The sequence below is a fragment of the Pieris rapae genome, chromosome 16 (assembly GCF_905147795.1).
Source record: "Pieris rapae chromosome 16, ilPieRapa1.1, whole genome shotgun sequence".
Lineage (NCBI taxonomy): Eukaryota > Metazoa > Arthropoda > Insecta > Lepidoptera > Pieridae > Pieris > Pieris rapae.
The window spans coordinates 7,953,690-7,970,622 of NC_059524.1; the positions used below are offsets into that span (position 1 = coordinate 7,953,690).

The 16,933-nt window shown below is 35.1% G+C and overlaps 1 protein-coding gene across 2 annotated transcripts in view; it reads right to left on the reverse strand.

Moving 5' to 3' along the window:
* Positions 1-2,727: 2,727 nt before the first annotated feature.
* The window catches only part of LOC110994043 (cyclin-dependent kinase inhibitor 1), a 34,080-nt gene continuing 19,874 nt past the window's right edge, over positions 2,728-16,933 (reverse strand). For both annotated transcript variants that reach the window (XM_022260525.2, XM_045631658.1), the window contains one exon: positions 2,728-5,190. In XM_022260525.2, the coding sequence (XP_022116217.1) occupies positions 5,051-5,190 (140 nt within the window). In that variant the 3' untranslated portion in view covers positions 2,728-5,050. The remainder of the gene's footprint in view (positions 5,191-16,933) is intronic.

A 16,933-nucleotide genomic window follows, 5' to 3' on the forward strand; every position in this document is an offset into this window, starting at 1 on the left:
ATTTAGATCAACAATTTATATATAAGCCATGTTAGTAGAAACAGCATAGTTTTAAATGAGATAGACGTTTATATTCTATAGAAACAGCGACATCGAGAAATTTATAATACCAATATTTTTAAGCATTTTAACGTTAGATATTTGTCATTTTTTTAATCTTTGTACTTCTTATAAAACTATCTTTCATTACTTTGATAATCGTAAAATACGACCACTTAGTATTTCTCGTTGTCGTCTTGCACCAATTTGGTCTTAGATTGCCGTTTTAGATATATGACTGTTTCTTTCTAGTGATTTTAATGTCCAAAATAATTCGTATTTGCTGTTTTCTACGTATATCCGTAAGTAAGTGTATCCGATTAGCGTCCAGTGATATTTTGTATTTCGATGTCTAATTATTAGGTTCATTCTATCGATGAATACCTGTACTAACTACACGTCTTGTACTAGATTAGATTCTGTAAACGTAGGATTACGACCAACATACATAGAATATAATTAAAATATATTTAAACACAAATTCGACTAACTGTAACCGCTAACATACACTGCTACGAGACGTGGGGCTCAAAGTACAAATTTATCAAAATTGCCCCGTGAAGTCTCCGATGCTTTGCTCTTTTCTTATATACTTAGCGTTATATAAAAAAATGAAGTTATATTCGCAATGTTTATTAACATTTCTAAAGTTTAATGTTGCATTAGAGAATTCATTCGATCATTTTAAGTATCTTCGATGTTTAGATTTCTTAAAGTTTTTACTAACACATCACACTAAAATCACACGGTTTGTATGTGTGTAGTTTAGAAACCAGACGATGTCGGTACACTTTTTCGAATTAAATCATAATTTTATAACAATCGATGTGCCTAAGTGTAATGTTCTACTGATGTATTGTAAATAGGGATAATCTAATTAATGTTGTGGTATTTATTGCGTACGGCGTATAATGCCTGCAGGTTCTGAAAGGTATTTCGAGACAATAACTTATTTGCATTTCATTCGTTTGCTTTTACCTCCGGTTTCTTTAAGACGCTACTCGCCGAAATTATAAACTTAGTAAAGTTATAATATTTCACCAAAATATAGTTAATACTGATTTAGCATATTTAGTTCGTACACGATTTTAACACGTAGAATCCATTTTATACTGAGTACCTACATAGATAAAGGTTCTACTTTACAGCACGCTATTTTTGCAACTACAGGAACTTTAATTTCTAAAGTGTATATCTTAGAATTTGTATATTGTACGGTAGACGCCTGAATGTACTGAATCGTTAATGTATCATCATCTATATCGCGGTGAATGGCGGGTAATCGGGTAGTTGTGTAGACTTGATTGTGATATCAATAAACATTTTCATACGAGCATCCAATTATTTGTTTTATTTTTAACCCTTTTCCTACACATAATATACATACGTACACGCAAGTACGACAGAACCTCAAGGTCCTTACAAAATTCACAACCCGGTGGCAAAAGACCGAGGCTGCGTTGTTGGGATGGAGTTGTCAAAGACCTCGAAATAATAGGCGCTCACAATTGGACGCGGGAAGCACTAGATAGATTGCGATGGCAAAGTGTAATTGAGGAGGCTAAGGCCCAAAAGGGGCTGTATAACCATTGATGATGAATATACATCGTATAAATTATCTATTCGTAGTTATATAACTGCATGCATACATTACTCTTTTGCGACTCATTGAGTTTATTAGAAATGTTTAGTGTTAACCCACTATCCAAATATATGCCGCTATGGCAATATGTGAGAGAAATTCTTTATGAAATAGTAGGCAAACGAGCAGAAGGTTCATCATGTTAAGTGATACCGCTCACATAGCCAGAATGCCAGTGTGTTGCGGGCCATTCAAGAATTTGGATCTTTTCTTGAAGGACCCAAGTCGAATTGGTTCGAAAACAGTTCAGTGGTGGTAAGAAAAATTGCTTTAAGAAACTTTTTCCTTTTCACTTCCACTCAGTTGTGGAACGACGACGTTGAGGTGATACGAATGGTATTTCTTTGTTCAGCATGGTATAACAGAAAGGAGACAGTGGACTGTATGCTCGATTTAGTTTTGGTCGACACACGCTAGAAGGGAATTCTTACTGCAAAGTTTTATAATATACTAGCGCCCCCGCGAACTTCGTTTCACAAAATAAATTTAATTTATACTTTAGCCTCAATAACACATGCTAATCATAATATTGAATTGTAGCCTATATGATACGTTTGTCGGTTTACCATAGCAGTGCCATCTATTGATTACTTACTCAATCCAGTCAAAAAGTATCCACATCTGTTAGAATCTTTTGGAGTTAAAAGATAATTGTGACTGTCCATTAATTAAAGACAAATAATTTGCAATAAAATAAAATTCCGACTATAATTAAATATCTAAGCTATCATATATCTTATCATATCATATCTTAAGTTAGACCAGACTTCTCACGGTATGCCAATTTAATTTAAAATCGGTTAAGTAGTTTAGGAGTCCATCGCGACAGAAGATTTATATATATTAAGATGTTGTTGAGTGTATCTTTCATCCTAGTCAAATAAGACTTTTCTCTTAAGGTTTCCATCTAGTGGCATATCTATATATACAGATACTATTTACTAGAATTATTCCAACGTAGATTTTTTACATAGGATAAAGATTTATTTTATACTCAGGACACAGAACACTGGAAAAGGGTAAAAGGTTATAAAGAAAACAACAAATACCGTACGTAAGCTTTTTTTAAAACTAATTTTAGGTTTTATACATTACACTTAAGATAAATAAACTTCTCGTATATTTGCCGAATACATGTATTGCAATTACTATTATTTACTCGGCAATGCCTCTGGGGCTATTATGTAGTCGCCGACTGGATAATAAATACACAATGTGCAAAAATTTACAGTGAATTTAGTGTCTGGCATAGGCTTTAGAGTTCACAGAGCTTTTTTGATAAGACAGCTACTGTAGTCATGCTACAAAATATGTCAAAAATTGTAACAACTTACGATACGTAATAGTTGATACCCTACTATAGAAATATAAGAAATCTATTGAATTTAGACTTTTTCTAAGACCTACATTGCGAAATGTAGACCTAGACAAATAAAACTGTATGGGAGTCACATTAACATTGATCACGTGATCACATCATACAGCGGTGAAAGCGGGTCACGCGTGTCGCAATGTATCTTTGTCTAGGGGTATGTGTAAACCAAAGCCTATGCGTATACCATGAGCGAAATCAAATTTAATGTGTACTGACAGTAATTTGAGTGAGCACTCATGGTAATTAAAACTATATACAATTGTACCAGTACGGCGATGTTCAGCTAACATTTAAACGTATTAAATGTTTCACAAGGCAAAGGACTTAACATATGAAATTTGCACGCAGTACAAATTGTGAGATCATATTTTATATAATGTATTAAATTTAGCAGTACACAAGCCATACTGTTTTATGGCTAAAGAAAAAAATTTAGTCTGACGCCTCAAATTGGAGGCGATAAGTTCAGACTGTAACATAATTCATAAATTTCAATTACGTCAAATTAAACACCATAAAATTATAAGGTTTAACAATTTTATATTGTGAATAGTCAAACAAATTAATTTTTATCCCATTTGTCAACTGCATACCACACTTTGGCTGATACTTATGCTAGCTCTGATGTACACCTTATTTTACAGATCTGGGAAATATGAGATGGCCCCAAAATCATATGATGATACATAATTTAATAAAATGCATTTTTATAAATTAAGCGTGATATATTTGCTCAAATCTACACAAATAAATCGTTTAATCTTTCAAATGCATTTTTCCTAGAGGCTCATAAAACCTATTTATCAGACGAACTCTGATTTCTCAGTCACAGTGTCACGTGACCAACTTCATACCGTCGTTCACGGGTTACGTCTATCATTTGTCTATGCCCAAGTGTACGTTGGAAACTAACTTTGACATATTAAAACAAAATTGACCAAGATTTAAAGTAAAAATCAGAAATCGAAAAAATAAAACATTGCATGAACTTAATTTACTGATTTAATTTATATTAATACTTAATCTTTTGTTAAATATTAATTCCTCCTGTGTACATCAGAATTAGCAACATTGTTACTGATGAAAATGGCAACATTAATAAAAACTGTAAAATTCAGTTGGTTTATGACCGATTGCCTCCCCACCAGTAAATAAACCACGATGCCACAAATACATGAAGAAAAGCAAATGTCTTTTAAAGCATTCCGCGCCCCGCCCTTTACCTAAAGTAACAATGAAGAAATTTGTACTTTACCCAGGGCAGGGCGTCTACCGAAACAATTTTTAATTTTGTTCACATCACTTTAGACAATATTAAAAAATATAAACCATTATTAATATAACAACAAAACAATTAAACACAAATACTCAATCTATTACAAACTATATTAAAAATTAAATTGGCAACATTTGTTATAAAGAATAACAAAGTCTATTGAGTATTTGTATTTCTCTTACACTAAACGTTCTATTGCTTATAATCGATATTTTCTCAGTTTCCTCGTGTTGCCGAAGAAAATAAAAAAATAAAACATTAGTAAAACTGCCGCGCGGGAGTTAAAATTTAATTTCCACTCGTGCGCAGCAATAACACCAAGGCGGATTAACTTAACATGATATACTTATGTAACTAAACCTACGTGTCAAGAGATCATATCAAACTTAAAATTAATTGTCAAATTATAAATAATGCTCTATGGTCCACGCTAACCAATCGAGCCTTCCGACTGTGATGTATATATTAGTCTGAAATCTTACAATTACTTAACATTAATAATTGTTTAACACTGTCTAAATCGAAAATAAATTAAGAAATATAATTTGCACAATTAAACGCCCGCGTTCCAATTGAACCAGTACACGATCGAATAAAGTGTCAGCCGCTCGGAAGTTCGCTCTCGGCACTGCACTATTAAATTCTATTTGGACCTAGGTATTACAAGTGAATTGTCACACCTTGTGTAGCGGGGAGGGGAGCGGGGAGGGCGTAGGCCCTAACTGCGTTTGAAGTGCGTCTGCACGAGCCGTGCCACTTTGGGCGGGCGGATGTGAACGCCGCGCAACTCTTGCTTGTGTTTGTGCGCCGGTGATTTCGCACCGTTGCTGGATGGCCGCTTGTGAACTCTCAAGAAATCTGGAAAGAGGGACACAATATTAAAGTATGAAAATGGTGACTGGAATCGTAGAACAATATAGACAATTTAATAGCCGAATCTAAGATTAAAACATATTTAGTTAGCATATTGAAATAAAATATCTACCAGAGAATTTTCGAAATAATTCAGTTTATACACAATGCTTGGTTTCGCTGTAACATTTCTTTGGCATTTTGCCAGATTCCCATACATTGAGCTTCCATGATAACTAATATTTTAAGCAACTGTGTTGCATATACATCTATAAATATTAATTATTATAAAAAGATATTTATAATTATTCTAATTCCACACAAACGAAATTATGTAACGAAAGGTCGTAAAATCAGAAGCAGTACCCATTTTTTGGTGTAAAATTTTACGACTTTCGTTTCTTTGAGCATTGGGACCCTTGCAGTTGACATTTACGACTACTCGTATAGAACTATAAAAAGTTATACTGGAATTTTAAAATCTCGGCAACACCCTTCAAGTCGTTCCTAATTTAAAGAAAACCTTTGAGGCTATTAAAGTTTTACTGCCGTTTTACGTTTAATAAATTAGCTATTGTCATACTAATATATAGAAGTTAAAATTAACCTAATTCAGATGTAGTAAAAATTGGGACCAAAAACATTGGTACTACTGATGCAATAAAATGCTATGTTTATATGTTATAAAAACAAATGAAGGAGCCGGTTTCAAAATCGGATCTTGTAATAATCGCAGCTCATAAAAAGTGCTTAGCAACATGCGATGCGCAAGAGAGCAGGCACCCACCTCGCACAAGGCCATGACTTGATTTGATAGAAGTATTTTAACCATTAACATAATAAGGAATATGGTATACAGTAAAAGGCACTTTAATATGATAGAAGAGCTCATGCTAATATTATATAAAAAGTGTAAAATAAACATGAAAAACTGTCACAATCTCGATTTTGTCTGTAGACGCCTGCCTTGAAGAACTGTTGATAAATATTTTCACGATTTTGAAGAGAAGACAAGATTAAAATTTCCCAAACTCCAAATTTAATAATATGAGAGAATCTGTGATTAATATTCAAGAAAAAAGGTTTTAATGTTGTAAATTTGTGTTATAATTGGATATTGATTTAGTAAATATTCACAAGTTAAGCCGCAAGTATATTACACGTGAATTTCACGATTGTGACCTTGAAAGATAAGGAATTAGAAGTATTGACGGTTAGCTATTATCGTATAAAATTCAAAGAGATTCGTCAGAAACTATGTCAGTGACGCAATCCAAGGCCGACAAGTTGACCACGCGGACTATTCCCGCCAAATTTGTCACGTGTGTGGAATATTACAATAGCACATGAACTAACCTCAAAATTATATAGCGCTAGAGTTATTCACTAAAACAACAATGTAGGAAACTCATAAATCTTAAACAAACGAGAAGAAAACATTTTCACAACGTTACATAACAATTTCCCGCCAAACGTTCAATGGAGCGTTTCGCGGCATTTTCGCTGGACCTATTATACGGTTGATTTAAGAAGTGCCTAAGAATTGTAGAGTATACGTATTGCGGAAGTCTTTCGTAGTTGGCCGGTTTATAGCTTATATTTGGCTCGCGTAAACTGTAATGGCCTTGACATAGCCCAATGGATGAAGTTGGCGTCCAAACGCCACTTCGACAAGGCTAAACACCATCCCAACCCACTGGTGCGTAAAAGCATCAATTACTACCCCTTCCCGACTAAAAAGGCTCGTAGGAGGCCCCGACACGTACTAACGGATCCGGATGATCCAATCACAGTAGCTAACGATAAATTAAAAGCCGCCCGCGCGGCCAATAATAATAGCAGTAGCAATAGACAGATTAGGGTAAAAAACCGCCTTCACCGGGGAAGGCGAGGACCTTTACTTCGCACTTCGCTCACTCCAGTGAGCTTCCGTCCTGCCCTTCAGGCGATTGACCCCCCCGTGACGGCCCAAGCCGAGGTTCGAGTCTCACAGGAGACGCCCTTGCGCGAGTCGCGGGAAACCCCCCCTTTCCGGCTGAGCTAAGCTCGCCAAACAGCCCGTGCTGAGCTGTAAAGGCCCTTAAGGCCAACAGCGAGATTCCATTCAAAAAAAAAAAAAAAAAAAAAATGTAATGGCCTTGAGTGCGCACACAAGCCACTATCAATTCACACAAATATGATATTTAATAATATTCAAAACTAAGCGTCTTTCTTCCGTCTGAAGCATATTGATAGCTACAACTGGGTCTTCACTCATTACTTACGATAATTATTGGAATGGTAATTAGGTTGAGTAAAAGTTTTCTTATGAGCAGTGAAAGGTAATTTTTTTTATAACTTGATATTTGATTTATTTTCCTCAGAGTTCATTAAACGACCGGCTGCCCGAATTTATCCGATTGCCGACGTGGTTATTTTCGTCGACCTAAATATCTGCGCGGACGCATCGCGTTTGTGACTCGTCCAAGAGGTTTTACAACTGTTATTATAAAGGGTAAACTTTGACATTATGGCTGTTACCTATAAGCTAAATGAGCTATAATTGCTTTGACACGACTGCCATTGTTCGTAACAAGTTGGCAAGCGAGATTGAGAAATGAACCGAATGCAGCGCACGCGCATAAATGACCGCGTCTGATGAACACGCATCCGTCGACCCGAGTGGAATCACTGATGGCTTTGGGATAAAAAATATGAAAGGATAGGATAAATCGTCTAGGAACGTGAAGGATTCATCCTGATGTGCGTCAAATTAACTTTTTCTAACGTCACGCTTCCTTCGAGAGTCGATGATGTCCAAGTGTTATGTTTGTCGTTTTGTTTCGTCCTTTGTAATTGCCGCAGGATACAGCGTAGCATGAATAGGTAATATGCGTACATGTCTCAGGCACGTTAATGCCATCGAAAATTCATTTCTTTGCGATGCACTTCAATTATCTGAAGCTTTGTTCATAGCGAACAAAAGGTGCAGAAAGACAACCGCCCAACAAATGCCGTTCTCTGAATCGCGTATGTATACAAAAGCAGGATATTGCGGCGAATTACCAAAAGTATGGAATCGCGTGAGTGGTTGCGGATTTTAAGACCACAGTAATTCAACAACGACAGACATTGCTCACGCGCTGCCGTGTTTATATTATCGCTTTATAAACGCGGACAATTTTACGAATATATCTAACACAATCACCGACGGAAAACTGGTTCGATGACGTAAAGAAACAAGTCTAAACTTGCCCGCGTCCCGTGCTCGCACACCCGCTACACGTAATGTTCTTGGAAGCACACGTGTGGGGGGTAAGGGGGATTGAAAAGAAACGAGCGCGGATTTGTCAGGCGTAGGCGGTGACTGCAATCAAACAGGTTGCCTCATGCCCTATCATGATTATAGGGCTACTACATTTGCCACTAACAGGCTATTTTGTATCTCGTTTAATCACCATGACAGGAAACGGAATTGCATTTACTAGATATGGAATGCAAGTATTGAGATTACGAACCAGTTCCCAAATATCTAGGTCAAGTGAAAGGCGTGTCAACATCACAGATACAGCGTTACAAACTGGCTATGGCTGTATGGGCAAGGGCATAAGATGCAATAGATACATAACACATAGTTAGTTTCGTGCACTCGCTATGAAATATTCGTCTGTTAATAAAAATCAGCAAATGCAAATCGCAAAGCAAAGCAAAGGATTAGAAGTTACTCAACCCTGAAGCACATCGTTCTATCGATACACGATAAAAAGTGTAACAAAAACCAATCTTGCTTGTATATTATAGTTGTTTGGGTATCGTGCTACTGGTTTTAAGACAAGCCTAAACAAATACGTGACAGGCAGGTAGAGTGCATTGTATTCCGATTTAACGTTTGTTCATATTATCTGATATATTTAAAATGTGGTCAACCTGAGTTCGTAGTTTATGATTTGATTGACGTGAATTTTGTCGTATATAACTGGAAAGACACCTGTCCTAATATTGTATCATCCTTTGAGATTTAATAAGTTCCTTATTATTATATATTCTTAAAAACAATATTTAAATCTGGTATATTTTACTAATAATGGCTTTGTTTGTTCCTTCATATTAAATATATATTTTAATCTACCAATCAGTCAATCTTACAACTGTGCTTTGTTAAACTGTGCTTTATGTTTCTGTTATGTGTATTCCGTTTTGAATTTAGTGTGTAATGTAATTGTTTGGATATTGTTTAGTGATTAGCTGTAAAAATATTTAAATAAATAAAAAAATATACGCTTGCTCATTATTGTATTGAATGTTAAAAGCGTTTGAAACGTATAGAACATTATATATTCAGTTAAGACCATTTGATTTATGATCCCATTACCCATGACACTGTTGTATAAACATCTTTGTACTCTCATTTTCCACTTGCTACTTTCTCTGTAAAATGGTAATGTACCATAACGGGCGTGAAAGGCTTTGGCGATTTGGCTTGTGTTTTCTTATTTGGTTCTATTTAAGATTAAAACAGGAAGTTTCGTTAACATCTGATGTATAGTTTGATTGAAAACGTAGGTGTGAAGTTACTATGTTTGCTGTTTCGTTAGTATCTGGTTCTGATTCTCACGGGTAGTTGTAAGTAGATCAAACAACTGTAACCCTGCTACTGAAATCAGCTATTGCAATTGCAAACTCGACCGATAAATGATTGCTGACAACGTCATAATATTATGAAGTAATGTCAACTGCATGAGTTATGTTACTTAATGGATATTACATATGAAATTTTCTAAATATAAATACAATAATATGTATATATATGTACAGTGTGTGTTGCGACTCTTACACCTGAGGTCGTAGGTTCTATCCTGGATGTGTAATGGACTTTCTATATGCATATTTAACATTAGCTTGAATGGTGAAGGAAACATCGTGAGGAAACCGGCTTGTCTTAGACCCAAAAAGTCGACTTGTGTCAAACACAGACTATATACATATTGACAAATGATCATGAAACGGACACAGAAACCTGAGGCACCGTCACAAAAAGGTTGTAGCACCTGTGATTTTTTTAATAATATACATATGTATATAGAAAATTCACTAGAATTGCAGAAATATCTTGGTTGCGTGGCGGCCGTGTGAAAGTAACAGATGCATTGTAGCGAAACGGTTTCTTTGTCACATTTGCGCAAGTAAAAGTTCGACGTAAAAGTCTATAATAACAATTGACAGACTAATTAATAATTATATAATAATTAATAAAAAAAATAATAGACACAAAATGTCTCAATTAAAACATTGAATATTTTGCCATGTACCAAGGAAGTTATGACCATCTTGTGTAGTGAATATCTAATCTGTTTTATTACAGTTTAATTTATGGCTTAGTAAACGCAAGTGCGTGAAAAGGCTGCCAAGCGTCACGATGAAAAGAAATACCTTTTATTGCAATAAAATCTATACTTACAGTAAGAGCGTGTGAAATGAAACTTTTCAATGCTTGAAACAATAAAATGCTTTAAAATTTAATCGTTTGATAAGGAAGTCTTATTTTTTGCCTTTAAAGCTTTCAATAATTCTTCGCGTCTTTTTCTAGTCTATATCTAGTGTTACCAAGTTCAACGAACTACAAGCTAGGACTAGAAGCAGGTGTCATTTATCTCCGCCATGTGACGACCGAGTTTATCCAATTAAAAATCTTTGCTTGTAGCAATGTTATAAAATTTTTATACACACATATTGTATGCTTTCGATCGAAGAACTAATGGCTAACCTTATTACCATTAATTGAGCTAATTTAATTACTTAATTGATTCCGACATTAATATCGCGAGAATAGTTGACATGTTTCTTAACCTTTAATCATATGTTTTAAAAAGACACTAACAAAAGTATGTAGACACGTACAAAGACAAAAACACAATACATGCGTGTGCATTTGTGTAAAGAGACACAACAATTATTAAACAAAAATAAATAATATAATAAACTTGATTGCGAAACACAAATATTAAATTGCGGTAATAATAATTGCTGCAGCAAGATCCTACATCACTAACAAACAAGGTTTACGTTTTACTTATATTAAGCATATAACCAGGTATTTACAAGTGTAATCTATATTCTGAGAAGGATAACCCAGCGGTGGGATCAAAGGTGCCGCACCCAATGACGATCAAAGAGCCGCCATTATCAACTACTTGAAGTATCATCGATGACAGTGCTACCGCGCTACCGGTATTCAACATATCTTTCATCTATACATATTTGTTTTTATGCCCGCATATAGTTTCACCAATAAACAGGATTTATGATCACAGTTCCTGATAACTTGAAATTTATAGCATTTAAATGGTATTATTAAAACAAAGAAATGAGAAAACAAAAAGTTCCTGGCAGGTAATTCATTCGGACAGGTTGACCGCAGCCAACCAACCGTAAATAAAAATCGTATTCCCATTCGCTACTGCATCACGCGTTAAATTGCGGACTGTCTTTTTTTGCCGCCCATGGACACTCAATGCCAGAGGACTCGCAAGTACGTTGCCGGCCTTTTCATAATTGGTACGCTCTTTCTTTGTAGGACCCTAAGTCGAATTGGTTCGGAAATACTTCACTGATCCCACAAAGTGGTGGTGCGCAGCAAAAACGCTCAGTGTGGAACAACGGACGTCGACTTGATACAGGTGGAATTTCGTAATCTGTTGGACGTCCGATGATAAAACTCAGCTGCATAGGTCTGAACCAGCGTCAATATAATGATTAAACATTTATCAATCGAAACTTAAGTCCTTCCTCTTCGTGTCTCTATCATTTAAGTAGTCAATTAAAGTAGATTACCAAGAACTTTACAATCATTAGCTAAACCAAGACATGTGCGTTCTTCTCAATTTGTATCTAGTCGTGATTGGGATAAAACACGCAACCTATGTTCCCATGGTTGTTATTCAAACAGTGAAAGCGGGAGCCGAAACAACTTTATAAATTTGGAACAATAATCGATACTGGGAAAGACAGGTAACGATCTTAAACGGTAGCTAAGTACGTTGAGCAGCAATAATCTCTATTGTTGAAGCATTGTTCAGAAATGTCTTAACAATTGAGAACGAGTCTCCATCCGAACCGCTAGGCAATAAACATGGGTTTTTAAACAGAAAACAGAAGTAGGCCATTGTGAGATGTGACCTGATGTTACTAAGCGCGACCTATGGACCAAATTTTAGATGAGACTCGCATTGTGGACGGACAATGCATAGAAAAGATGGGATCAGAGGGGCGAAGCTGCTAAGTATTACACGGACAATGGGCACAAAGACTGGTGTATGTTTACTCATGAATGTGGAATAATAGACAATGGTCGGTGCTATGTTAATATCGCATAACAGGTTCATGCGGCCTTTCCCAAGATAAGTCTACTTGTATAACGAATTCGCGTTTCATGTTTAATCGTGCATATATTCGGGTTAAGATTCGGTGTAATCCCGTTTTTAAATAGTCTATTTGGACGTTTGCTAACTATTATATGGCATTGTTAAGTAAATTAATGAAATTTCTTTGTGGGTTTTGAATTGTAAATTGTCATTTGAGATTGCAGACAATGCACAATAGAAAAGATTTCATAAGTTCCTATGCTTGGTTTTGTTACTTATCTTGTACTAAATTAAATGTTGCCGTGTTGATTCTAGCGTGCGACTTTTATCATTGAGTGCGTTGGTTCGATCCCCAGCTGTACACCAATGGGCTTTTATCTATATAAGCTTTTAAACAGATACAGAAATCAGAGGCACATACCTAAAAAGGTTTGTGTTTTTTTTATCTAACAAAAATGTTACTTTATGGCAAAAGCAAATATATTTTTTAAGTTACGGCCAAGTGTTTTGAGCGGCATTTGGCTAGCGTTGCGGCCATTATAATCGGTGTAGTGGTTTAGAAGTCCGGTGCGACATATGCGCCACATCTGGTGTTTATTATCGCGTATTAAATTGCATCTCGGTTTACAAGGTCTAACGTTAGCACTTGACATTGCTTTTGAAAGTGCGATAACGCTTATCTTAAGTGAGCAAAGCGAAAGCTCACGGCAATATACCAATAAGTGTTTTAATGTGCCGAATGCTCTCTATGGGATACTTTTTGTGCCCCAAAAGCTTTTTTATACAACTCCTGATTAAAATGTTAGCGTGACGCTTAAAAAACTGCCAAGTGTGCATTGCTTTATTAAAATTTCAACCTGTGTGCCTTCGACCTTCGGGATCAATCAGTATAGGTAGCAGACCACCCACGATTACTAAAAAAACTAACAATTAATCCAGGCGTATATTTTGTTATCTAAGATTAGTTTAGGTATATATATTTTAGTAAAAGTAGAAGCGTAAACAAAATGTATGCAATCATCGCACACTTGAAGCAAATGAGTCCTTTAGTTTTTACCAAAATCATAAATTGTAATTTAAGATAACCCATAACTTAATAAAAAGCGATTAGCAACCGTTTCTTATAAATATTGTATTGATCTGATAAATATGATAAAACCAAAAAAATTGTTTGCTCCTCGGGCGTATTCTTCCGGAGGATATTTCCAAAAAAAATCTCATCATTTTGTTTGTTTAATTGCCTCGGTTTCCCATATTTTTAGCGTATTAAAGCATTTTCCTCGTATAGGCTAAAAAAAAATCTGGCAACCCTAGTTATTATTATACGGAGTTTTTATTTAATTTATACAACAATTACCTAAAGTCTAGCAAGACCCGTGATCGTAACTTCAGTCCATAAATATATTTAAGCCGCCAATAAAACGCATCAAAGGAATCACAATCGTTCTGAACAATAAATATAATTTTTACGACATTATTATGCAGGGCACTCACTAACAAGCATTTATGGGCGATCAAATCGTTCGGTTTCGACAAATTCCACTTTTTAAAACGTGTGAAAGTCATATTAAAGGGGTCGTGTTGTCTCGCAATAATGGTCAGACCGGCGGGGTCGGTTCGTAAAAATGATTGGTCAGGCATTGATGGAGGATCGGAGAATGGAATTTATGAATATGGGTCACCTTCGGTCTTGGGAAAGGAAATGGCATTTGAATGCAATACTGCAACGTAATAAAACAGCTAACAACGATATATAAAGATGGAATACATGTATGCAAAATGGTTCTAACACGGAATCATTAAAAAATATTAAACTTCCCTTAAATCGGCTGTTTTTTATGTGATACCGCCGCCCATGGCCACTCACATCGAAGCCTGAAAGTGCTGTCGACTTTTCAAGGACTGGTAGGTGAAAAAGTGTTTATTGGTATGCTGTGCTCGTGAGGTTTAGCGGGTTTTAGCAGGTTTAGCGCATCATATTCTGCGATAGGCTTAAAGAAGTCAAGGTCTAGTCGTTGGCTGGTATATTGGTCGTTGTTTAGAACATTACTATTTAGTTCCTATGTGAAACTAGAATAGACTATAAAATCAATAATAATAAACAATATAACCATAATGAACTCATGAATAATTGAATTGATTCCTCATTCGAAAGATGCACTGACTTACATTATTATATCCTATCCGATAAGATGTCCGTATAACTGCAGTCGAGTAGGCATCGACCTTTTACTATTTACTATGTATGTACTGGTCACGTAGCATGCACGTGTGTCGAAGAGTAATCAAATAACGGGTCGGCCCGAGGGCGTCGATGGTAACCATAGATAGTATACAGTAAACATATGAACACAAATTTGACACTTCACGACCATAAAGATTCATTTTTTAATGTTCCATATTTAATTTCAATATCTTCTAAGATTAACGGCAGTCAAACACTTATAGGCGAATAGATTCAAATTTAGAATAGATAATATATATGCACAGAAATTCGACTTTAAAAAGATTTATTATTTATTGTTCTATATTCAAACTATATTCCAGTATTGTCTATGGGTTTCGCGAGTTAATAAATGAATATATATACATATTTAAATTTAGAATACATTAGAAATTGACCTCGACTGCAGAAATAAAAAAAATAGAACATAATATAAAAGTATTATTGGTTTGAAGAGTGCGATGCAATTATTATAAGGATAACAAAAATAACGTCTTGAGAAATCGATTTCAAAACGCATTGATAAGTTTGTGTTGAGTGGTTGTCAATCATCCACTCAACCGTGTTAATGTAGTTGAGGACTTTTAATTTGAATATTTTCGACGCACTTATGATTTGAAGTAATTTACGCCTTTTTATGCTTGGTTAAACTGTATTTGAGTGTGAGATTTTGTGGTTAATAATTTGGGTTCCGCCGCTCTATTTTCTGCTAGAACTAATCAAGAGGGAGTATATATGTAGGTCATAATTGAATGTTTTTAGACAGATATGACAATTTTAATAAGGAAAGATAATAGGTAAGGTAACATTATTTTTGGTAAATCATTGTTATTTTCTATAAAAGAAGTGTACTTATATTTTAATTATTATTTACAAAGTTTTTTTCGAGTATTAATCAAAAAATTTGGTATATTTCTACCCTTTATAGAATAGGGTGAACTAATCATTTCAGATGTTATCGTAGTTAATGAAATTCTGCGTGATCCGTGGGAAGAAATGGGAGGGCGCACCGAACTGACCTGTTTCGCAAGCGAAAATGCAAATGTACCAATTTATCCCAGACCTCCCCTTATCAAACTGGATCTATCGAATTCTAATACAGACTTTTACGACGTACATACTGGCAGCTGAAAAATAAAATTAACCTATGAATTTGTTACTGGCAGTCGAAAAAAAATAACCTAGGACTTTTGTTACTGGCAGTCGAAAAAAAATTAACCTAAGATGTTGTTACTGGCAGCTGATAAATAAACATACCTATGGATTTCTTTACTGGCAGCATACAATCAAAACGAACGGTGTAATAGCGATTTCGAAATTGTTATTCAAATGTCCTTCAATTATGGGTTTTTAGTATTGCTATAAAAACAAAGAGTGACATTTCCCACAGTGCAATTGTTTTATTAACTTGTAACAATCAAAATACGCGACAATCTTATTACAAAGATTACAATAAGTTACAATTATGTGCATAATTATAATGGGAAGAAAAGGATATTTACGCTCTGATTCCTCAGTGTTACGAACGACAGGATTACTGCTGTAATTATTAAGATTTGCATTTGAAGTAACGAATTTTGAGTTCACGCTCTACTAACTGTATAATTAAAAACCGTTGCAATTTATAATTACTAAAAAAACGTTTTCAATCGATAATCTGTTTTTAGTTCATTTTATACAATATAATAATCCTTATAATAGATAGTTTGATAGACACCCCTGTTCACATACACGGTGGATGGCGGAAACGTATTCCCAAGAGGTATGATTTTCCAGAGTCGAAATTGTCTATGGTAAATAACATTAACGAAATACGTTTCGTAATTTAAGTAGTATTAAAGTTTATATGAATTCTATCCAATTACGTTTCTTGATGATGAAATATATTATGTAATGTATGTGCTGTATGAGGCCCAAAAGGTTTTTATTTAAATCAGTAACTATAATGTTTACGGGCCGTGATTTCCAAGGCTGCTGATAACGATTTTCATGCAACTATTTAATGCACATTTCACTGTCTTAATTCTCTTTGATTCCTTGACTATTTGGATATTACATTATTTCGACAGTTGCCGCTCGATTTGGTTCGTCTTCTTTATAAAAACAGCATAGGAGTAGAACTCCTTTGCTTTGGGATTGTAGCCAAACATCTGTCTAGTTATGTATATAAAAACAAATATTAAAT